The 25,839-nt window shown below is 41.6% G+C and overlaps 1 protein-coding gene across 1 annotated transcript in view; it reads left to right on the top strand.

The window, feature by feature from the left end:
• The first annotated feature begins 4,213 nt into the window (after positions 1-4,213).
• Positions 4,214-25,839, top strand: part of PHEX (phosphate regulating endopeptidase X-linked) — a 198,515-nt gene continuing 176,889 nt past the window's right edge. The window contains exons 1-3 of the mRNA XM_060003154.1: positions 4,214-4,331; positions 9,534-9,602; positions 17,184-17,345. Coding sequence (XP_059859137.1) covers positions 4,214-4,331; positions 9,534-9,602; positions 17,184-17,345 — 349 coding nt within the window. The remainder of the gene's footprint in view (positions 4,332-9,533; positions 9,603-17,183; positions 17,346-25,839) is intronic.

The following is a 25,839-nucleotide window of genomic DNA, read 5'->3' as shown; positions in this document are numbered from 1 at the left end:
ACCTACCTCTGCTAATTACCTGAGATAGATAAACAAATTTATCAAGAAACAAGGCACAGAGAAAAGAGGTTGGAATTTGAAACCCCTCAGGCCTTAAGACAAATACCTGCTATGTGACCTTGGGCAAATCACTTACTAGCTCCAAACTTGAGTTTCCTCATCTGCAAAAGGACACAGAACACCTAGCTAAGAAAGATGTTTAAAAATATCAGATAAAAAAAAAATCAGATATAATGTAAGTAATGAGTCCCTTTAGTGCAAGGCCTGGGACTTGAACCTTCCCTAATCTGATGGACCTGCCAACGAATAACAGAGCCCTGCCACAGCTCCCAGCTCTGAGTTTTCAGCATTTAGCTTCTCTCTCCCTCTTTTCCCTTCACTCCCTCCCTCCTCCTTCCAGGGGATGGATGAGTACATTTTTCAGGATTTGAATCATTTCCTTCCTTCTCACTGAAATTGTGGCCCACATGGGATTTTACTGACAGAAACAGAAGACCCCAAACATCCAAGTAATGACCAGATGCACTGATGTTTAGCATAGACTCGTTTTCAGTTGTCCTCCCGGCCACTGGAGTTGGGCTGAGATTGCAGGAATCACTTATCTGTGGATAAACAATCTCACCTGTGAGTCCTGCAGGAAGAGACGTAAATGCCCAAGCAAGTCCCCTCTTGGGGTGGGGTTTGGCCTATCTGGAAGTGTTCCTTTTATTCCTCAAGCTGTCCATTCTTGCTGGTCCTCCTTCTGGGAGTCTTCCCAAGTCTACCACCCAGAGATTTCTATTTCTTTGGACATTTAGTGACCTTTAGTGTTCTGTAACTAAGTTGCCAAGGCTTTTGGATGTTTTCCTGCCCAAGACCCGTTTCCCAGTCTGGAATCTCTGGCATGGCTTCTTCATCTTCCCTCACAGGCCTTGCACAGGACCATGCGCCTGAGAAAAGCTCAAGAAACTTCTGTTGATTCATTCATTGATTTCAGTTAAGGCTCCTGATAGCCCTGGAGCTTCTTAATTGAAACGGGTGGATGCAGACCAGACTATTAACAGACTTACCTGCATAGTGACTTTAAATTTAACTCATTTTTACAGCTATTGAGAAATTATAAAAGTTTTTTGACAATGCCCACCCCTTTTTGTACCAGAACAATGACTTTTCACTTCAAAACACACTAAGTAATATGCTGTAGTTTCAGTAGCACAGTTTCAGGCAAAGACACATCGACCAATTTCCTTGACGCAATAGCTTGTATTTAGAGAATATCAAATGGAACGATTTTGAGAAGCAGGTCAAGTGTGGATGACCATTTTGCTTTGTGTATGTGTGCCGTGGGGGTGGTCTGAAGAGGCAGCATCTTTTGTTGCTCATTAGTCCAGGGACTGGTAAACTTTTCTGGAAAGGGCCAGAGAGTAAATATTCTAAGCTTCACATACTATCTGTGTCATAAAACTACTCAACTTTGACTTTGTAGCATGGAAGCAATCATAGATGATACATTAACAAATGGGCATGACTTTGTTCCAATAAAACTTTATTTACAAAAACAGCCAGTGGGCCACGTGCCCTAGTTTGCAGATCCCTGCTTTTGTCTCTTGTGAGCACTCTAATTCTCTGTGCTTTGAACTTCTTTATTTTGCTCTAAAGGGTTTTTTCTGTGTTGCAACCTTATTTTTAAGTGCAGTTTGAGCACAAAATAATCGTCATCTCTGAAAAGGTTGAAAAATTAATGCAGAAAATGGCACAGGATGAGGAATGCACTTGACGGTGAATGATTCACCTGCACCCTTTCTTCTACCAATCCCCACCCACTCTCAAGTCTTCCTCAGTCCTTTGGTGAGTTAAAACAAACCTTCATTACATTAGGTGAACATACTGTATTTTTGACATTTTGAAATAGACTTATTTTCATTGTTCAATTAATACATTTTTCTATCTGCACTTGCATATCTTTGTCTGGGATGGAATGCATCCTAATTTTCCTGTTACAATTAATGGAAGTATTTTTTGGTTTAAAGGCTTTTCACTTAGCAGTTGAGTGTTCAAAAATAAATTCACAAGGTTAAGTGATGGATAGGTGTGCTTCAGGGTAAGTCCCAACTGCCCTCGTCTCTGGGGAAACTGCCAGTCCAAGGTTTCCAGCCAGCAACCCACGATCACCACTGCATGTTAGTCTGGACCTGGAAAGGTGTGAGGAGATTTGAAGAAGGAAAGAGGGAAGAAGTGGGTCCTGGTGTCATGCTTATGTGGATGTCCTCTCCCCTGTGCACAGCGTATGGCAGTGATCCCCCTTGCTATTCCATTTCCTGCTTTTCCTGTGTCACCTGAGGCCAGTCCTTGGGCCTCAGTTTTCTTAGGAGCAAAACAGAGATAAAAATACCTTTGCTAGCAAGTATATAGGTTTACCATGAGGTTAAAATGGGATATGAAAGTGCTCTACCCGTGTGAAGTATCATTATCATCTGAGCATTTAGAAGGAATTAGGAGGCCTAAAGACCCCCAGACACTAGCATCTGAGATTCCTGAAATTGCTTTTTAAGCGTAAGTGGCTGAGGCTAACTTGTGTAATTTCATTGCTCCTATTTCTCCCTTCACTGTTGTGGACCATGAACTGTGGATGATGGCCTGCAGCACTGAACTTGATGGATGTGATTCCTGACCTCATGGAGCTCACAGTCTAAGAAGTAGTATGGAGTCAAGTCCAAAAACTCTTGGGAGGATCCCATCCTAGAAGCCAAAGGCCTGCTAGGATGTGTTATTGGAACATACCATGATGTCATAATTTGGACAAAGGCTTATTCTTTCTGGTTTGGGGGCAACATGAAATGAGCGGAAAGTAAGGTAGCGTGTGTTACAGGACTGTGAACGTGAGCCCGTGTTACATTGGACTCCTCGGTGTCTGCTGAGCCCTGGTGTGATGCCTCCCACGGCCAAAGGCAGAAGTTTTGCATGAGAAAAGTGCTCTCCTGGTTTCTAGATGTAGCTGAATTCTCCAGCTCCACTCCCACTGTCCTGTGACCTCCAGCAAAACAAAAACAGGTAGGTGGCAATTGTGCTGTGAATTAATGATATCTATATCACTGGATCATAAAATCGATATCATTTTAATAACACTGAAATATCAGATGCCCCGTGAAGAAAGCAGATTTTTATCATTTAAATTGTTAGTATCAATATAATCCAAGAAATCAAAGACCCAGTCATTAACCAGTCTTTCCAGTGAGACAGATCACCTCTGAATTCAACCTGGGGAATCTGCTGAGACCGGGGCTTGATGAAAACACAAAAACGTACTAACCAATGGTGGGGCTGGAGGACACAATACACGGGTGCACTTTTCATTAAAACATGCAGGGAAAAACCCTTTTGCCATATCTTTTGTGCTGGCTAATAAGCTTAATTCGAACACTTACTCGCCTTTTGTACAATTCTTAGCACCACGGAAAGGAAGTGCTTTTCCTTCTTCCTTAAAAAAAGTTCCAGTCCAAACCATCAGCCTCTGTATGTGTCTTAATTACTACTTTGCACTGCACTGGGCTACGACTCTGATTTTTGGCACATGCTGTCATACACAAACTTCCTAAAATAAAATGCTCCAGGATATCCCAGGAACTCTTAGAAGGCTTTAAAAAGGGACTCGCACACTGAAAGAATATCTTTGATGAAGACAGTTCAGGCAAGCAGAATGATTATTGCCAAAGAAGTATGTGATTCTTTGAGATCTTGAAGTGGGTCGGAAGAATCCTTGCCACCTAACTTATCATGGTTTGGGGGAGTTTGACAAGAATCCAGTTTTGATAAAGACAATCGTTTTTTCCTCCCCAAGTGACTATACATTTAAATAGCTAAAACATCTGTTCAGTAACATAGTAAAACATATACACTCGGAACGCCTGAGAGAAGAGCCTGCCAAACGATCGGTTGAGAGGGGCAGCACCCTCTTGCTGGGGGGAGAGCACCAAGATAAAGCAACCACTGTTTGTTTTGTCTGGTCAGGGGGAAAGCCAAGGCGACCAATATTTTTGGGTTTCTTTTATTTCATTTGTGAAGAAGTATTTGAGAAAGGGTGGCGAGAGGACATATCCTGACGGGCTTTTTTTTAACCTGTCCATTAGTAGAAGAGCATGAGAACCTTGGATGTCAACGCCTAACAGACTCTTGAGACCAGCCACCAAGCCACAAAAAGCGACTTTCTTCTTGCCTGGCCCTTACATCTCTCCCAATGGATGCAGAGACAGGGAGCAGCGTGGAGAGTGGGAAGACGACCAACAGAGGCACTCGAATCGCCCTGGCCGTGTTCGTTGGTGGCACCCTGGTGCTGGGCACGGTCCTCTTCCTAGGTAAGTGGAACTGGGCTAGTGCAGTGGCTTCCTTGTGCTGTATTCTGGCAAACCTGGTCAGGATGCAGGTGGAGGGCTGTTTGCTTGTGTTAGTAGGTGGTGCATCCTTACTTTCTATTAAATATGCAAATGAAAGGAAGCTTTTTCTTTAGGAGGGTAAATAAATAAAAACTCCCAAGTACCAAATGCATAGTCCAGAATGTGAAGTGGGTATAAAGTGGATTCGAGTGGCTAGAGGATTTGGTTGCATCGGGCAAACATTTTTTATGCATTACATTCAGCAAAATGAGTGTTTATGAATTCATAGTCAGATACTTTGATTTATTTTGTGAGGAAAGACTTTACATTGTGATCAAACCATGTTGGAATTTCTTTCCATTTGATTTTTGTCGGTGTTTGCCTGAATGAATCATGAAATTTAACTCACAAAGTGCAAATCAGTCTTTAAAAATGCACCGTTAATGATATTCTTCAATTCCTTTCTAACCCAGTGACTCTGGTGGAATAAAAAATTTAACTCTGCCTTTCTCTTAGATTTAAAAACTAATATGAAGGAAATAGAGGTTTTCCTCCTAAGATTTGGAAGGTATTGTGATTCATTGATTTTAATGACTTTTGGTGAGAATGATGTACCCAGAGGGTGATGTTAAAATAGAAAGGGGAGAGGAATGTTCTAAAATTTTAGGCATTTTGAATCTTTGACTCTTTGCCTTTGTATTTGTTTCATACGGCTCAAGTATGAAACAGTATTTCATTAGCCTGAAAGTTATGTAGGACCAAGCCCTATATTTAGGAGAGTCTAGGTGCAGTTTGAAATGTAGCAAGCCTGGGAACATACCTTGGCATATGCAGGATGCAGGAGGCCATGTTTATCTTGGCAGGGGAAAACCAGTAATTAAACTTTAAAAGAGTTAGGGTTGTGTGGTTGAAAACTCTGCTAAAACGAGCAAACCATCTTTCCATGTTTTCTGTGGCTGAAGATTTAGGAAATTAGATGGGTTTATTGCTTTCTGGTACAGCTGAACCTCCTACTCCTGCGACTGAAATTGAGGCTCTCGAAAACTGGTGTGAGATTTCTCGGCGCTTGCGGTTTAGGCAAGTGTCCTATCCTGAAATTCAAAACTGGAGGAAAAATGATACGGGCATGTCAAGGGAGTATGTACTATGTGGGAAGTGACTACAAAGTGAGACTATTTGTGTTCTGCAAACATTCCCAAACTTGAAAATCCAAATGATTATTGTTTAGGTAAAAATACGTGCTCTTTTTAATGCCGTTACTGCTGCTTGAAGCTTTTCTGAAATTCCTCTCATGATTACATTCTGAGGCTGTAGCATATTATCAGAATGTTCTTGATGGCAGCAAATCTTTTTTTTTTTGGGGGGGAGGGGCCACACTGATCTTAGTTCCCTGACCAAGGATCGAACCCAGGCCCTCTGCTGTGAAAGTGTGCAGTCCTAACCACTAGGCCACTGGGGAATTCCAAATCTTTGTTCCTTGAGAGAAGATGATTCTTTGGGATCAGCTCTGAAGTTTTTAGAACACAGTAAAATTCATCAAGCCAGGCGATGCTATTATGGGTAAGGAGGCCTGCCTAAGATAGAAAAAATAACTTTCCAATGTGCCCAATAACACGGCTCTCTCTCACTTAGAATCTTTAGAGAAGCTGTAATGGTGTTAGAGAGTAAGGGTGTGGCCTCCCTCAGCCTTCACTACTCAGTGCGGTCTGTGGACCAGCAGCGTTATAGCATCCCTTGGGAGCCTGAACTCCACCCCAGACCTACTGATTCAGAATCTACATTTTCACAAGATCCCCAGGTGATTCATTTGCAAATTAAAGTTTGAGAAGTATTGCTTCAGGTGACCATGTCCTTTCGGATGAATACATTCAGAGACATTTGCTTTTAAATAAATGCACACTCTCAAGTGAAAACATAAATGATATTTTTGTCAAATGTCTCTGCACTATTTCTGACTCCCTTCCTTCCCTCCTCCCCTTTTCACTGCCTAGTTCCACAGGCTCTGCCACCCACCCCCACCCTGCACCTAGCAAAGTCCTTGTCTGAAAATCTCCTGGGACCTGCCAGACAGTGCTCTTTATGACAGTATTTTGGTTAAGGTCGTCTTCTCTTCAAGGCACTTCCGGGTAAACTTTGTGGTATATTTTTCTGCCTATACAAGTTCAGTCACATGTCTGCAATTTCTGGCCTTCCTCCTTCCCTCTTATTTGTATTTTAGGCTCTGGGGTAATCTCTTTTTTAAAACCTTAGTCTTTATACAGTAAGAGTGATAGCCACTGGCCTTGGGGTGGTTTCAGCAAACTTAGAGCCCTAGGGTTTAAGGCCTTATATGCCTATACCCAGTTTATTTGATTGTATTTCATTTTTTTCTTTTAGATTTATTTTTTATTCAGGTAACATTGGTTTATAACATGATATAAATTTGATATGTACAATTTTTTCAGCTTTCTGGGCCATGTGCTGTCTCTGTTGTGGCTACCCGACTATGTTGTAGCACGAAAGCAACCATAAACAATATGTACACAAATGGGCATGGCTGTATTCCAGTACAACTTGATTTCTGGACATTGAAATTTAAATTTCGGATCATTTTCACATGCCACGAAATATTCTTCTTATGATTTTTTCCAACCATTAAAAAATGTAAAAAACATTCTTAGCTCACAGACCATTCAGAAAGAGGCAGTGGACTGGACTTGGCCCACAGGACATAGTTTGCTGACCCCCACTTTATGGTCATTCTCATGCTCATGTGGATGATGTCACTGCATTCTGAAGTCATTTCTGCTGCTTATAGACTAATCTAAAATGAGAAACCAAAGCGCTCTTTAAGTTTTTTAAAAAGCCCCTAACCAGCAAAAAGTAACATTTTCATTTTTTATATTAGAAATAATTTTTTGTTGTCTCTGTTTTATTCACTTAAACCTTCACATTGTCTGGGCTTGTTGACCCCTCTTAATTTACAGGGTCTTAAGATAACCCCCCCATGGAAATGATGCTCTTCCTTCAGAGACTGGGTTTGTCTGTGTCCTAATTAATTTAACTTAAACTTTTCTTTTACTCATCATCAGGTAAAGATATTTGATTTTAGTTTTGCTTCCTTAGAGGTTTTCGGTCAATAATTATTTTCCATGAAAGAAATAACTCCTTAAAACTTTAAAAAATGAGATATAATTTACATATAACATTATTACATTGGTTTCAGGTGTACAACATAATGATTCAATACTTGTATATACTGAGAAATGATCACCATGATAAGTCTAGTTAACATCTATAACCTCACAGTTACGTATTTTTTTCTTGTGATGAGAACTTTTAAGATCTACTCTCTTATCAACTTCGAAATATACAACGGAGTATTACTAACCATAGTCACCAGGCTGTATGTTACATCCCCATGACCTATTTATTTTATAACTGGAAGTTTGTATCTTGAAAGGAATGTCTTTAACTATTTTATTATCTTTTTTCTAAAATAAAACAAGACTAGTATCAAGAAGGTATTGTCCACAATCATAAAATATTATTATTTACAATAAAGTTTGTTTTTCCACTGAAAAAGAAGACACATGCTCCTTAAAGAACATTTGGTAACCATATAGAAGTAGACTGAAGGGAAAATTTACTCCACGGTTCTACCACCAAGGCATACTGAAATATTCCATACTAATCTTTATGTTCCACATATATTTTTTTACATTTTTTTTGCTTTCTAAAGAAATCAAAAATATAACTTTACGACAAGATACTTCTTTTCTTAAAAATAGGCCTGAGAGGGCTTCCCTGGTGGCGCAGTGGTTGGGAGTCCGCCTGCTCGATGCAGGGGACGCGGGTTCGTGCCCCGGTCCGGGAAGATCCCACATGCCACGGAGCGGCTGGGCCCGTGAGCCATGGCCGCTGAGGCTGCGCGTCCGGAGCCTGTGCTCCGCAATGGGAGAGGCCACAGCAGTGAGAGGCCCGCGTACCGCAAAACAAACAAACAAAAAACAACAAAAAAATAGGCCTGAGATGTTTGTTCCATAGACAGCTTTCTTGAATCTCTAATGTAACACAGGTAAAAAGACTGTTTGGAGGATGAGTGTCACATTTCCAAATGATTCCTTATTTCTGCTCACAGAGTACAGCAATAATGAATTCTCCACAATTTCCTTGGCTACCACAAATATTTTCAAAGTCTAAACTCACATCTGCTAATGCCCAGGTGCTACCTGAAGTTTACAAATAGGGCACCGTTCTATACTTCTGCAGAAATCCATTTAGATGAAGTTACCAGGCAGATGGGGGAAATTAAGCCATTGGTGAAAAGCTACTTCTGTCTCACAGGGTTTTTGTTTGGTTTTGTTTTGGTGGAAGTAGTTGGAAGCTTGGTCCACCAAGCTGCATCTGTCTGGTAGATGCATCTGTCTGGCTGGGCCTGATGGGAGGAGGGTGTGTGGGGTACAGGGCAGGCAGATAATGACTCTGTTGATAGATGACTGAGTTACATAGGATATATTTTTACTCTCCCCCCTTTGATGGGCCCTGTCTGTATGGGTGGTTTAGATAAGACGCAGAACTTTAAATGCCACCTATGCTAGCTTTTTCCTTCCACTCTGGATTTGGTCCAAGTGACACAGTCTATAAGTTTCAATTTTCCCATCACTAAAATGAGAATGTAGGTGTAAACAAAAAGTGAAATTATGAGACTTAAACCACAGATAATCAGAGATAGAAGAGACTTTAGAGATCATTTAACCCAGTGGTTCTCAAACTTGAGCCTGCATCAGAATCACCTGGAGGCCTTGTTAAAACGCAGATGGCTGGGCCCCGCCCAAAGAGTTTCTGAGTCTGAAGGTCTGGGTGTGGCTCGGTCATTTGCATTTCTAATTAGCTCCCAGGTGATGTTGCTGTGCTGCCCTTGCCCTGGGGCTCCCACTCTAAGAAGCACTGGTCTGCTTGTGCCCACTTGTCTTATGTTCTAGAGAACCAAGTTTGAGAGCAGCCAAGAGTCTCACCAAGGTTACTTAGCTAGTGACCAGAGTCTGGTTCTGTGACACTGAGCCAGGTGGAGTTTTGAATTCGGTGTCAACACAGGGAAGGATGAACTGACAGCAAATGTCTCGCATACGTGCCTGACGGTGGGTTACTTGGTGGTGGTCTGCTGCAAGCCAGTCATTTCTTTATTTTGGTCTGTTTTCTCAGTGAGTCAAGGTTTCTTAAGCCTCCAAGCTAAGCCGGAGTACTGCCTGAAGCCAGAATGCATCGAAGCTGGTAAGTCAGTTTTCCATCCTGTGTCAAGTTATGATTATGGTACCTTGGTGAGTGGAAGAGAAAACAGGCGGTATTTTTAGTATTTTGTTTGCTTGAGGTTTACCAGGTATGAATTGCAATTCTGATGAAATTTTAAGTTTTCTTTCAAGACTTGGTGTGAAGTTGTGGAATGTAGGTTTCCTGTTTTCTTTTTCCTTGCAATGAAACAGCTGTGCAGTATTCCAAATCATTATAAAGGAAATCAGGAAGGGGTGTGGAAGGCTGAATGGCCTCTCTTAAGACCTGGAGACCTTGACCTTCATATCCCCTTAGCTGGATACAGATTCCCATTTATCTCAAGTAGTCTTTCTGTATCTTCTGGTCAGTGGGTCTGGCCTGTCTGCGTCTAAGCAGGGACCCTCTGTAAACCGATACTTCCACTGTCACCTGGAATCTCTTTGGGTCCTTCTATTTCACGTTACAAGTCAAATTTTTCTTGAGGTGACAGGCTGTGTATCAGTGGGTACCGCAAAGTGAAGACGAGCGGTTAAAGTTGCCTCAGTTTTGCAACATCTATCAGTTTTGCCCTCCATAAACCAGTGTTAGGGCCTAGAGTTGCAGGACCTGGATCCCAGCCCCACTCCCATTTTTAAGTGGCCAGGGACACTGGTGTGCGTTTTCCAAGGGGAAAGTGATGGGATAAGTTAAGCACATGGTCCTTTCACTTTCCTCTTGGCCTTAAGAGAAGAGATTAATGAATTATTGCACCAAATATTTATTGTACTCCAGGCACTGAGTTAGGTTCTAGGAATATAGCAGTGAGGCCGAATGACCAGGTAAGGGAAGAAAGACAACAAACACCCAAGGCAATTAATGGACAAGAAAAATATCAGCTGGTGGTACATGTTATGCAGAAAATTTAAAAAAATAGAATAATGTGGTGGCAAGTGACAGGATGGCTAGATTGCAAAGTCTGAGGAAATGACATTGAAGGGGCCCTTTGAATAATGAGAAAGGAGTGCTGTGTGAAGATGGAGGAAAGGGCTTTCCAGGTGGGGGGAACAGCTGGGGCAAAGGTCCCGTAGAGGAAAGAGCTTGGGGGACTTGAGGAATGGGAAGAGCCTCTGGGTAAGGGGCAGGATGCAGGTGATCAGGGTCAGTGGGGAACCCAGGTGCCAGCAAGTTTGAGGTTTTCCTAAGTGTGCTCAGAAGCCTCTGGAGGGATTTCAGAGAGACACAAGATCTTATTAGCCTTCAGAAAGATCTCTGTGTGGAGAGCTCGACTCTGGGGAGCCTTTTGGGGCAGAGGAGAGACTGTAGAGGGCAAGAATGGAAGAAAGTCGCTAAGGCAGGTGGTTATTTCGGCAAGCCAGGTGAGAAGTGATGCTGTCTTGAATTCAAGACATGGGAAGGGAGACAAGAGGGTTTAGGAGATAAAGAGCTTGCTAAAGGATTGGATGTGGGCTGCAAGAAAATTCAGAGAATCAAAGTGATACTTAGATTTTTGGCGGTGGTTGGGTGGTGGCATTTATTGAGATGGAAAAGACTTAGGTGAAAGGGCTTTTAAACTCTGAGGCCTTATACAAAGGTACTAGGTTAGACAGTTGTGTTATTAGAGTTCTTTTTTCTAAATTTATTTTTTTACTGAAGTATAGTTGAATTACAATGTTGTGTTAATTACTGCTGTACAGCAAAGTGACTCAGTTATACATATATACATTATTTTTCCTATTCTTTTGTATTATGGTTTATCACAGAATATTGAATATAGTTCTCTGTGCTATACAGTAGGACCTTGTTGTCCATCCATTCCATATGTACCAGTTTGCACCTGCTAATCCCAAACTTGCATTCCTACCCTCTCCCACCCTCCTACCCATTGGCAACCACCAGTCTATTCTCTTAGAGTTCTTTTTTAAAAAAAATATTTATTTACTGGGCTGTGCTGGGTCTTTAGTTGCAGCACGTGGGCTCCTTAGTTGCAGCATGCATGTGGGATCTAGTTCCCTGACCAGGGATCGAACCTGGGCCCCCTGCATTGGGAGTGCAGAATCTCAACCACTGTGCCACCAGGGAAGTCCCTTGTCCCATTCTTAAGTGATCGATCTATCTATCTATCTATCTATCTATATATATGTTTTAAACCGGGCAGTATGTTAAGTGACTTACATGTGCCATCTCATAAAAATCTTCATAAGAACCCCATGAAGTTGGTGCTATCACCCGGCCCAATTGCACATGAGGAAATGTAGGCTTCTAGGTGCTAAATAACTTGCTCTGGGTCACATCCTGAGTTAGCAGCAGGGCTGGGCTTCAAGTTCATGTGTGGCTCCTCTCCATTTGTGCCTGTGTGCCAGAGGCCATGCCAGGAAACTCTCTTGGACCCTGGTCCTGTCTTGCTCTTTTTTCATAACATTAGACCTACTAGAGTCTAGGGACTAGACAACTGTTTCAGCTTTTTGATCTCGTCCCAGAACGGATGAGAAAGATGTGGGAATTCCCAGGTCCTTTCCTGCTCCCAGCGGAGCAGCTGACCTAGGGATTTCTCCAGTGGAGCAAGGGTGACCTGGAGTCAGGTGGGGCACCAGGTGGGACTATCAGAGGGCAGGTTTTAGACTTCACGTCATCACCTTGTGCTTCGTCTGTGGAACAGTTTTTGCAGATGTGTACAATTAAAAATTTTGAACTCAAACTCAAATTGAAACCCTAAGTCAACTTTTCGTACGGAGGGCCACTTATTTCATGAGTTTTGTCTCTTTATTACGAATCATAATAATGCAAAAGTAAAGCTTGAAGAATGACATTGATTATGTCGTCTCCTGCCAGCTAGTGTTTTCCCTTGCTGCCCTCTTTTTAGTTTTCACCTTGGCGACTGGCTTTCCAATATTTAAAAAGATACTTCCGCTGTTTCTGGAGCAAAAGGCTCACCAGGGCTACAGTCCTCTTCACTGTAACGTGGTCGCCGCTGTGTGGTGCGTGGGCGCCCCGTGCGTGCTGCGTGGGCGCTGCGTGCGTGCTGCGCGGGCGCCACTGTGCGGTGCGTGGGCTCTCCGTGCGTGCTGCGTGGGCGCCGCTGTGCGGTGCGTGGGCGCCGCGTGCGTGCTGCGCGGGCGCCGCTGTGCGGTGCGTGGGCGCCACGTGCGTGCTACGTGGGCGCCGCTGTTAGGTGCGTGGGCGCCGCGTGCGTGCTGCGTGGGCGCCGCGTGCGTGCTGCGTGGGCCCCGCTGTTTGGTGCGTGGGCGCCGCGTGCGTGCTGCGTGGGCGCCGCTGTGCGGTGCGTGGACGCCGCGTGCGTGCTTCGTGGGCACTGCGTGCGTGCTGCGCGGGCGCTGCTGTTTGCGTGGGCGCCGCGTGCGTGCTACGTGGGCGCCGCGTGCGTGCTGCGTGGGCGCCGCTGTTAGGTGCGTGGGTGCCGCGTGCGTGCTGCGTGGGCGCCGCTGTGCGGTGCGTGGGCGCTCCGTGCGTGTTGCGTGGGCGCCGCTGTGCGGTGCGTGGGCGCTCCGTGCGTGCTGCGTGGGCGCCGCTGTGCGGTGCGTGGGCGCCGCGTGCGTGCTGCGTGGGCGCCGCTGTGCGGTGCGTGGGCGCCGCGTGCGTGCTGTGTGGGCGCCGCTGTGCGGTGCGTGGGCGCCGCGTGCGTGCTGCGTGGGCGCCGCGTGGGCCCCAGTGGGCGGTGCGTGGGCGTCGCTGTGCGGTGCGTGGGCGCCGCGTGCGTGCTGCGTGGGTGCCGCTGTGCGCTGCGTGGGCGCCGCTGTGTGCTGGCAGGATGAAGTTTGGGAGAGCGACGTTCTGGACTTTTTGCGAGAAGGTGCTAGTCTTTTCCGAGATGGCTTCTCTTCTTGACTTTCCTTTTCTCTTCTACTTCCATCTATCCTAATCCCTCTTTCAGAATAAGAGGTGGAGGAAGAATACAAAGAAACAAGGAAACAAGGAAAGGGCGTGCTAATGATAGTGGATAAGGCCAGAGAGGTTGATGAGTGTGAGGCATGATCTATCTGGCCAAGTACAGGCCATGTGATATGGGCTAAATACATAAACTATCCTAAGCTCAGTTTCACCATCTGTAAAATGGGAATAAGAACTTTTATTTGTCATACTGGTTGTGAGACTAGAAGAAAATAATGTTGGTGGTAGTACTAGTAATCCAGGTCCACAGTGCCATATCCTTTACCCTGTACCTAGAGAGCGTTGTAGTGCTCAGTTGGCAAGACTGGACCCGAGCTCAGTTCCTGTGACGGCAAAACTGGATCTTAACTCATGTGAGGCTGTTTTAGACTTTGTTCATCCCACTTAAGAGAATATGCATTTATTCCCTATAGAATTATTAATGTGCTTGCTGCAGGAGTGCTGCTCCAGACATTGCTGGAGGTATTATATAATCTGTGGTTTAGGCGTTGCATTAGTTTTCTAGAATCTATGAGCTCTGAAACATCTGGCCTCAAGAGTTTCGAGTAAGTGTTTGTGGAATTGTAATAACAGATTTGTATGTATGGTTGCCAGATTTAGCTACATGCATTCATTCAGGATGCTCAGTTAAATTTGAATTGCAGATATACGACAATTTTGTTTTTGCTACGAGTATGTCCCGTGCAATATTTGGTAGTACTTACGCTATAAGAGTAGTCATTTATCTGAAATGCAAATTTAACTAGGCATTGTGTATTTTATCTGGCAGCTGTATTTATTTGGCTGTGTGCCTGACACTGTTCTAAGCACTTTACACATATTTTCTCATTTAATTCTCATGAAAATCCTATGTGGTGCTATTATTATCCCATTTTATACAGATGAGGAAACTAAGATACAGAGAGGCTAAGTAACCTGCCTAAGGTTACATAGTTATTGCATGGGGTTGTTGGCATTCAAAACCAGGTGGTCTGGCTCCAGAGTCTGTGATGAGGCTATACTGCCTGAAAAGGGCTTAGCATAGTTCCTGGCACAGAGGAAATGCTCAATATTAGTGATTTTATTGTTACCCCCTCCCCCCCAACCCTGATTAAACTTAAAAAGTCAGGGTGGTATAAGGAGTGGTGTCTTCACTTCTACTAGATAAACACTAGCTGGAGATTGAATAACAATTTACCTTATATGCAATGACTTGAGGGAATACATAGCTTGGCCTTTCACAGATTTCCTTCATTATCATATTTCTTTTATTAAAACAAGACTCTGTGGTTTTTCTCTATGGAGCTGAGTAGGGGGAGAGGAGTTTTGGTGTCTTGACAGCTGTGGTCCCTTGCAATTTGAAGTCACAGTTCCCTTGCAGAAAGTGCAGCCCTGTGCCCAGCTGTGCATTGTGAGTGCTGAATTGAGAGGCTGAAGCTGGAGTTTTTCCACGTAGTGGGCTCAGTTCCAAATTCAGTGTGAGTGATGTATTCCCCCACTTTATACCAGGGCTGAGGTCAGAGCTGATCTTGCAGTTTAGGTTCCTGCAAGAATACTGAGGAGATGGGATACATTTGAGGGTTGGGGGCAGGGGGAGGCTTGGGAAGGTGGCCAGAAAACAACGTGCTTATGTGAATAAAAATGTGTGTGAGGGTTCCTCTATGTGACTCTGAATATTGTGTGGGACTGAAACTTGTATGATCCGTGTTCCTGAGGTGTTCCATAGCAGATTCATTCTGTGGCTGCACAACCAGGATAGCCACAAATATAAACTAAAATGAAGATTTTATGTGTCCTAGCAAATTTGCATATTAAATATTAATGATAAAATAGTAACTAAGTAAAATTGTAATTGGAGGCAACCTAATTAATTCTGAAAGATGAAAATATTAAGTAGATTTAAAATTTATCAACCTTAGATTCTAAACCAATTTTTTTCTTTTTGGATGTGGAAGGATTGAGCGTGATGGGGATTTTGAAGTTCTATAGAGATTAAGTTGTTTGTATATTATTAACTTCATCAAAGACAAAAAGCTGTTTGAAATTTTCATAGAAAGTGTAGGCTAGAGTTGAATCACTTTACTGTACAGCAGAAATTAATGCAATATTGTAAATCAACTATACTTCAATAAAATAAATTAAAAAAAAAAAGTGTAGGCTAGAGAAATGTGTAGCCTTACTTTTAAACCTGGAGGAACCACACACATAACCAAACTGTAATATGCGCATCTAAATTTATGCAGATTATATTTTTTTGGCAAGTCATTCAAGTTTACCTGAAAACTCATTGAGTTTTCATTACTTCAAACATAAATGTATTCTGGCAGTAATTAATTATGAAAATCACCCAGGCTGTCGTCTTTCCCAGGTCATTAAAATATTGGCCGCCTTTAAAAAAAAAAAATCATTTGGTGCATATCTTTATGCTAGAGTGGTAGCCAGCAGTTGGAAGGGAGTTGGAGTTCAATATTAGGAATTTTGGGACCTTCTCATTTTGTAACGAAAGACGTTTTTTTAAAGCTCATGGATACATATTTAAGTATGAACGAACTTCCTACCGATTGACTATCTTCCATATATAATCGGGTGTGGCCTTAAGAAAGAGGAAAAGATGGCAGATCAGTCTATCGTGTCTTTCTGTTAACTCATACAAATACCCAGTTCTGCCCCTAGACCTGGGCAAGAGGGGCCCCTGCCCTGGGCCCCTCATTTAGAATGTTACACTTTGCTCTGCTCTGGCCATGCCTCTCCCCTCCTCAACCCAGAATTCCCTGCAAGATGGCCCCAAGCCTCCTTTTAGGGCCTGTTTGGGTCTCTTCCAGGGCTTCAGTCCTCTGAGAGCTGCCCTGAATGTCAAGGGGCTCAAGGATCCATACCTGGCTCTCCAGGTCTTTATAAAGGTGTATTGTAAATAGATATTGTCAACATTTAGGTATTACATGTGGGCTTCTGTTTCAGTTAGCCTTTGTTGTGGAATAGACCACCCCAAACCTTAAAGGCCTGAAACAAGAGTGATTTAATATTTCTTATGATGCCTTGGGTTTGGTGAGGTTCCTCTGCTGAGACTGCCTAGGCTCATTCATACAGCTGCATTCAGTTGGAGGGTCGCCTGGCCTGGAAGGTCCATGATAGTTTCAGTCACACATCTGGCGGTTGGCGGTGGCTTGGTTCTTCTTCGCGTGGCCTTACCTCCTCCAGGAGATTCTTCAAAGGGCAGTCTCAGGGCTCCAAAGGGATTTAACGTGGAAGGTGAAAGGCCTCTTAAGGCCTAGTTTTGAAACTCATGAAAAGTTACTCTGCCACTTTCTGTTGGTCAAAGCAAGTCACAAGGCCAGCCCAGATTCATGGCAGGGGAAATAGATCCTGGTGGCAAGAGTGGCAAAGTCACCTTGCAGAAGGATGAAAGGAATGGAAGGAAATGTCACGCGCGTCTTGGCAAACAATTTACCTTATACTCCATTTATATTCCTATTCCAGGTCCCACAGATGTTAGGGGTGCTCCTGCAAAAGCCAGTAACTATAATATGACTAAAACTTTTATCCACTCGCTCTGGATGTAATAGTTTAATATAGTGAAGTTGGTTCAGGGCTTCATTTGAGGGGAAGTGTAAAAGCCAAGGCTTGGGAACTGGTTGATATGAAATCATTGTTTAATTTGGAAGAGAGCAGTACACAATGTTCAGTGCTTGTCATTAATCCTATGATTTTCTTTTTAAATAGCTGCTTCCATCTTGAGTAAAGTAAATCTGTCTGTGGACCCCTGTGATAATTTCTTCCGGTTTGCTTGTGATGGCTGGATAAACAGTAATCCAATTCCTGAAGATATGCCAAGCTATGGGATTTATCCTTGGCTGAGACGTAATGTCGACCTCAAGTTGAAGGGTAAGTTTCTACTGGGGTTTGGTGATGTGCTTTACAGAGAGCAGTATTTGACAAGAAAAACATAGCTTTGGATTTGCGGCATGACTGCTCACTCTTTAACTATACTAAATTCACTTCCAGGATTTTTTAAAGTGGAAGATTGAAAGGAAAGTTGTGGAATTTTAATCTTTCAGATCTCAGTGCAAGCCTAGTGTAGTTCATTATATTCACATTTGATAATAGTAAGTTCTGCTGCTGAAGGATAAATAGCCTTTGATTGAGGTTGGGAGCAAAGGAATACTTAATGAAAATCATGTTATATTGGTATACTTATTCATCTGTTATGTTCAGAGCAAACTTCATCACTTGCTCACTGTGTCCTGGATTTTCATGGTTTACAAAATGTACTTAACACTTCATTGTCTTTTGACATCACTTTTGGGAACTCTGGATGACCTTGTGTTTGTCATGTTGTTCCTGTTAACTTCTAAGTTGGCTCTGGGGAGACTGTCCTTTCCCCATGGCCTCTCAAGCAATGACAAGCTCACACACACATACTCATATATGCGTGCATGCACACATACTCTTCAAAAGTTGGAAATATCTTTTGCTAGAGCATCTTCTGCTCACAATTGGTCTAATTTTTATGCTGAGTTGTTGGAGAAAACCACTTCAGAACGCAAGTACAGAGATTTCAAGGCCAGGTAAGGTGAGTGTTTTGAGAAGGCAAAAATAGTATATATTTTTTTCGCTTTCTTATAACTGAGTTATGCCATATAACTTGCATTCAGTAACACACCTGAAAGAATTTCTGAAAATTTTTGAGAATCATCATTTTTCTATCTTCTCCATATCCTTTTGCTCAAGATTTTAAGAATTAAGTTCATTAATTTTAATGAAAATTAAATACGTATCAACTTATATGTATGTTACAACATCTGAAACCATTGGCAAAATAATTAGATACCTATTGTCACTGTAAGGAAAAATGTACTTAAATTTCACAACTAGATATAAATCATATGGACTTACATTTTCTACTAGAAGGCTGAAACTTAATCTTCATAAGTTATAAATGAGAATTTGCAAGAATGTCAGAGTTTTTCCATAACCCAACAGGTGAGATTCCTGTTCTGTGGAACTGTAAATAGGACCTTGAAGAATGAATTTACTGAGACTTATTTTCCTGCAGGATATTAACTCGTGTCGGTCCTTTACCTACCATTCTTGCCTGTTTCCTGTTTCCCTTCTCTGGCTTCTTTTCTTCCTAGACAGAGAGATGTGTGCATGTGTGCACATGTACACACACACAATTGGAGAAATATCACTGAAGGATAAAAAAAAGTCAATATTTCCAGATAGATGATCCTTTTATATTAGGTATAGCCCAAAGATTTCTGTCTTCAGGGCATGAAGCAGTTATAATAATTTAAAGAATTTCTGGGAATGTCTTATTGTAAAAACTAAAATCAGTATCGGTGGGCTTTGTTTGAGGAGGACATGGTATATGGGCTAAAATTCATAGAAGTAAGAGTAAATTGTTCAGAGCAGCACAAGTTTTTTTTTTCTACTTTGAAAAATGAAAAAAATTTATTTCCAGGCTCAGTCGTGAAAGTAAAAAGGAGCACAAATAACATGCAAAGAGTAAAAAGAAAGTCACACATAAATCCACCCCTAGAAATAACTGCTAATAAAGCAATTGGGTATATATAGCTTTCCAGGTGTTTTTCTCCATGTGTGGGTACGTATGCATAATCTCATATGCACAGCCATATATTTAAAAAAATAAAAGATAGCTGATATTACGCATGCTGCTCTGTCACCTGCTGTAACACATAATGTATTCCTCATAGACATGGATTATGTCAGTAGATATCTTTCCTTATTATAAATAACACTATAATAATACCTAAGTTTACACATCTTTATGGCCTTATCTAAATGTATCCTTAGGATAAATTCCCAGATATGAAATTGTTGTGTTGAAAGAGTATTCACCGTTTCATTTTTGTTGCATACATCAGAATCACCCTTTAGAAAGTTATTTTTAGGTATTCATATATTTTCTTGCTGTTTTAAATGGTTACTTTTCGTAATCACCCATTTTTTTTGTGTGGTATAAAGTAGGGGTCAGCAAACTGTGGCCCGTGGGCCAAATCCAGCCCACTGCCTGTTTTTGTAAATAAAGTTTTTTTGAAAGACAGCCACATCCATTCATTCATGCATTATCAATGGCTGCTTTTGCACCACAAAGGCAGAGTTGAGTAGTTGCATATAGAGACCATATGACCCATAAAGCCCATATAACCTGCAAAACCTAAAATATTTACTCTCTGACCTTAATGGAAAAAGTTTGCCAACTCCTGATGCCTGTTGTAAAGCTTTGATATATCTATATTGGATGTAGGTAGAACTATTTTATTAATTGATAGCTATTTGGTGGGTTTGGGGGATTTTTTGATAGGTAATCATAAAATTAAGAAATAATTGTACTTTTTGTCTCTCCCTTTCCTTTTGCTATATTGACTAGGTTCTCAGAATAATGTTGAATTATAGCAGTGATAATGGGTATAATTTTCTTTTTTTAAAAAAATTAATTTATTTTATTTATTTATTTTTGGCTGCATTGGGTCTTCATTGCTGTGTGCAGGCTTTCTCTAGTTGCAGTGAGTGCAGGGGCTACTCTTTGTTTCGGTGCACGGGCTTCTCATTTCAGTGACTTCTCTTGTTGCAGAGCATGGGCTCTAGGCGCACAGGCTTCAGTAGCTGTGGCACGTGGGCTCAGTAGTTGTGGCTCGCGGGCTCTAGAGCGCAGGCTCGGTAGTTGTGGCACACAGGCTTAGCTGCTCCGCAGCATGTGGGATCTTCCCGGACCAGGGCTCGAACCCATGTCCCCTGCATTGGCAGGCAGACTCTTAACCACTGTGCCACCAGAGAAGCCTGGTATAATTTTCTTATTCCTAACTTGGGTGGTAATGCCTCTAGCATTCCCCCCAATATATTTTTTCTTTTTTTCTAACCTTTTTTATTGTGTTCTGTTATTCCTAGTTTGCAAAAAGGTATTGCTCAGGAAAAATCTCTTCACTGTTTATCAAGAGACTCACATGGAGTATCTCTTTTAACTTCTCTAGATTTTCTCGTGCTAAATTAACCTTATAATCTTGAAATAAATCCTGCTTATGAATGGTTTATTATTTTAAGACATTGCTTAAGAATTGAGTAAGCTAGTATTTTGTTATATTTGTGTCTGTATTTATGATTCATATTGGTCCATGGATTTTTGTGTGCTAGGTTTGTTAAATTCTGTTATCAAGATTGTGCTGGCCTTGTGAAACAAAATGGGAGGCTCCCCATATATTTCTACGCTCTGGGAAAGACACAGACAAATAAATCTCAAGTTATTTTGTGACAAGCACTGTAAAGGATGAATTAAAAAATCAGTCATAGGGCTCTTGCTACAAGTGCCAAGAAGGAGAGCAAATGGTGGAGTAGGGTCTCTTTTTAAATTAGTATCATCTTGTTCCAGATGTATGTGCTTGAAATATAAAATATGTTTTCTTTAAACTTTTAAATTTTGAGGTAATTCAGACTTAAAAGTTGAAGGAATAGCACAAAAAACTCCCATATACCCTTTACCCAGATTTCCTGATGGTTATTGTTTTGCTGTACTGTATGGGCTTTATCATACTATTCTTTCATTCTCTCTATCTATAAATGTATAGATTAGAAATACGTAAATGTGTAGATGATACTGATACACAGATTTATAGATACATATCTTTCTGAACTCTGCAAGTATGTTGCAGATAATTAGGTATTCTTAAAGTGTATAAATAGAGCTTTTCAAATATCAGAGGTGCTAACAATGTTATTTTTTAAACACCAGACATTTATTTATTTATTTAGCATGCAAGTTGTTTGTTTTGGGAAGTGATCCCAGGAAATAGAGGTGGGGGACTGGGAAGAGTGAAAGATGGAAGGGAGGAAAAGTGAGTCCAAGAATTAAACACTAGTCTTTAAATTCTATCTGTATGTCTTTATTCTATATCTATCTATGTATCTGTGTTTCTCTCAGTCTGTCTACTTATCTGTCTAACCATCCAGGTGATGCAAGCTCATTGTAGATCAGCTATAAATGACTAACGAGGAGAAACATACTTCAGATCCCAATACCTGGTGATAACTTTTTAAATGCAAATATACATATAAAATTATATATATATCTCACAAGGGATCATGTATTCTATTTTTATAATCTGTCATTTTTACTTGACACGTTAACATGTTTTCAGGTCAATAAAAATAGATCTGTACCATCATCTGCCGTGACTGCTTTGTGTGGAAATACTACAGTTTGTTTCATCAATTCATGTGTTGCCATTTAGGTGGTTTCCAAATTTTTTCCTCACTGTAAGCCACTCAGAGCCTGAGTTTTGATGCCACAGAGTTGGATTTGAATCCTGGTTCCCTTTCGTTTCTCCTCTGTGTCACTTTTGGTCAATTACTTAGCTTACCTAGCTCAGCTTTTTTACCCTTCAAATGGAGATGAGAATACCCATTTCATAGGATTTGTGAGGACTAAAGGACATGACCTATATAAATTACCCAGTCTAGTTCCTGGCACGTAGCAGGCCCTCAATTAATATTTGTCCTTTGCTCCTCCATTTTGTCTCAAAGATAGTTCTAAGGCTCACGAAGTAGTGTCTGTCAAATGCTTTACATTTTATTCTGGTCTTATCCTCTGTAAATATCATGTGCTTTCAAAAATATTGAATACAGTCTAGATATTTTTCCTCACCCTTGATAAAAAAGAGAGAACATCCAAAAATAAAACGTAATATGACCAATCAAAAGAATACCATTTTCCTATGGCTGATAGAGAACACACAGAAACGGCTGTCCAATTTGTGAAATAAAATGGATTTGACAGACCTGGCTGATGAAAAATTGCCCTCTATTGAAGTCAGCAACCTGGCTTCATGAATGTTTTCTTTAAATGGCATATAAGACTCAGATTTCTACTTGGCAAATAAAATTATTTCTTGTTCTCTCCAAGAATTAGAATTTGTTTTTTTTTTAAAAAGGCTGAATGTAGTCATGTGTTTGAATGTCTTAAAATTTCCCTCCTACAAAACCTCCCAAATTTGTTTTCAAGTGGCCATGAGGATGACACAGCATGCACTGCTTATGAATGAACAGATGAAAATTTTGCAAATGAGCATTTATGAAACATGAGGCAATGAGTGAGATAGAACACTTGTGTCAAACAGAAGACAGATGACTCAGGGTAGGGCCAGCTCATCTCTATTATGGAATAGCGATCTTTGCCAATAGTTTATAAAGAAATGCAGTATATTATTATGTTTAAGCACAGACAGCACCAGCAGAACAATAAGATGAAGTAGGGTCTATGCATTAATGGGCAGAGAAAGATGATCGTGATTCATAGATTGGTTATTTATTTGTAAATACCTGCTGGCTGAGATTTAAATGATTCTCATAATTAAATAACCCCCCTGTAATCTTGTTTTCCCTATTAGTGATCCTAGTCAAATCGTCTTTTACAGATATTAAAAAGCTGAAAACTTCAGTTCGGCTCCTGTAAAGTCATTTGATAATTAGAAAGTTCAGATCGTTGAAGACATAGTGAATTGTGTCATTTTCCTCATACAGTGAACATGGTATAATGATGTACCAGATTGAGCCTTGACATCATTAAGCTCTTTGAAACAAATGATGTCAGACTAGAAAAAAACAAAACAGGGATGTGGTGAGGAAGTGCTAAGGAGCAGCCAGCCACCGTGGTGTGCTTTTTATTCCTGGTGAAAACTCAGCCCCTGTAAGTCTCACTGAATCTGCTATATGGACTGAGTGCGCCCACTCAGAGCAGACTCCTGTTTTTCTGACCACGTGGCCGTACAGGAAGCAGCAAATTGCCAGTTTGTACATGCGCCGTTATCGGTCCTGTGTGCACAGAGGGGTGCTGGGTAAAGATTTGGGCCTGTTATCGCAGGCTTCTAGAATGTGAAATGAAATTTTGTTGTTGTTGTTCCCATTTTTCCTAATTGCAGTACCCCATTTGAGCATGGGTAGGATGGGAGTGTGGGTGCGTGAAATGTGAGGAAGGGGAAAGAAGTCCAATTTTAAAAAGTTTAGTCATTTCCTGTTAGGAGACACTCACTTCAAATACAGAAATGAATTTCTTCCTGAAGGCTCTGTGAAAAATGTGCATTTAGCTTTAGGACAAGACCTCTTTCTAAATAGCTTAAGGAAGTACAGAGGCCATGAGAACGGCCACCATGTGTAAAAGCTTGTGTTCTGGTAGTTCCGACATGCAACATTTTAGGTTTTCTTCTTGTGTATCCATTTCTACCCCCAGTGCATGTCCTTGTCTTACTTTTTGACTCCTCCCTGTTCCAATCTTTTTATTTTATGATCCGATCTTTTCCCCTGTGGCTTTAATGTAGCTTTTAAAACTTCTGTAGTGGTTAATACTAGACATAAGTTGGGTACGCTTGATAAGAACCAGATCTTTTCATTACATTCATTCTGAGTTATATGCTCTTTAATTTGGGGGAAATGTGCTCGCTTCAAATAGATTGAAATACACAGCATTTTGATTGTATTAGTCCGTGAACACAGGACTATTTTCTGAGCTTTTACTTTTTTCCTGGCACCAATTGCTTTTAGTCACAAGTAACAGAAACATCAACTCAGACTGGCCTAAACAATAAAGAAGATTTGTTGGCTCGTGTAACCAAAATATCTAGTAATCATGTGGACTTCAGGTAAGGGTTGATCTAGCAGCTGAACCATCCCATTAAGGATCACATTTCTTTCTTTGTCTCTACTCTGACATCCACTGTCTCATGCTTTCTAAGTCTGCTTGGTCATAAGATTGTTGCCAATAGCAATAAGAATTTAGACTTCCTCATTCACATCCAGCAAGAGGTATTGTGTTAAGCATAGGAGGATGCAGAAGTTAATGAGGCTCCCAAGACTACCATGTGGAAATTAAAAATCTGCACATCACAAAATATTTCAATAGGTACTGTAATCAAGACTCTAGAGGGAATTCCCTGGCAGTCCAGTGGTTAGGACTTGGCACTGGGTTCGATCCCTGGTCTGGGAACTAAGATCCCACAAGCCACGAGGTGCAGCCAAAATAAATAAATAAATAAAAGACTCTAGAGCTACACTGTTCAATACCGTGGCCACTAGCCACATGTGGCTTTCGAGCACTTGAAATATGGCTAGCTGGAATTGAGATGTGCTGTAAGTGTAAAATACACACCAAATTTCAGAGACTTCATTTAGAAAACATGTAAAATATCTCACTAGTAAATTGATGATTTATTTCATTAATTACCTACGGAAATGATGATATTTTTAAGGTACATTGGGTTAAATAAAATATATTATTAAACATAATCTCACCTGTTTTATTTTAGTTATTCAAATATAGCTACAAGGAAATTAACAATTATGTATTTGGCTCAGATAATATTTCTGTCAGACAATGCTGCTCTAGAGGCCTGAATAGGCCATTAGAAAGGTGAGCTATCTGTGAATAAATTCACATTTATTTCACTGATACAGAAAGATCAGAGAACACCTTTATTTAATAATTTTTAAAGAAATTTATTTATTTTTATTTATTTTTGGCTGTGTTGGGTCTTCGTTGCTGCGCGCGGGCTTTCTCTAGTTGCGGTGAGCGGGGGCTACTCTTCATTGTGGCGCGCGGGCTTCTCGTTGGGGTGGCTTCAGTAGTTGTGGCTTGCGGGCTGTAGAGCGCAGGCTCAGTAGTTGTGGCACACGGGCTCAGTTGCTCAGCAGCATGTGGGATCTTCCTGGACCAGGGCTCGAACCCGTGTCCCCTGCATTGGGAGGTGGATTATTAACTGCTGCGCTACCAGGGAAGCCTGAGAACACCTTTATTAAAAATAGTTCTCTACTCCCATCTCCAGTCCCCCTCTATCCTGTTACCCTATTAGTGTCCTCTGTGGTACTTATAACCATCTGAAATTATCTCATTTGTATACTTGCTTACTTGTTTTTCTCATTATGCTTGCTCCCCTCCCTTCCCCCTTCCCCCTGTGGTAAATTTTCTGAGAGCCACAGTCTTGTCCATTTTGGGCTTCACTGTAACGCAGCAGCACCCAGCATAGTGCCTGGCATATAGTTATTGCTCAGAAAATACTTTTTGAAGAAAAAGATCGTGCCCTCTGTATGTGGCTGGCTGGGGTGGGGTAGCTTTGTCTTCTCTTTCTCCCCCCTTCTGAGCCTGGGGCCCTGCATGCTGTCCCAGAAGAGCCGTGAGTTGCAACCAGAGCTTGCCCCTGACAGGAGAGGAAGGGTATCGTCAGTTCTTCATTTGTGTTCTAGGTTTCAGGAAGGCAGGACAGGGGAGTGGACAGTGCAGCAGGCTAGAGCCCTTCTTGGGTCTCCAAGACTCCCTGGCGGTGTGATCTTGTGTAAGTTACAACAAGGAAAATAAGAACTCACAGAATGGCGG

The sequence above is a fragment of the Delphinus delphis genome, chromosome X (assembly GCF_949987515.2).
Source record: "Delphinus delphis chromosome X, mDelDel1.2, whole genome shotgun sequence".
NCBI classification, from domain to species: domain Eukaryota; kingdom Metazoa; phylum Chordata; class Mammalia; order Artiodactyla; family Delphinidae; genus Delphinus; species Delphinus delphis.
This window is presented reverse-complemented; position numbering and strand designations above follow the sequence as displayed.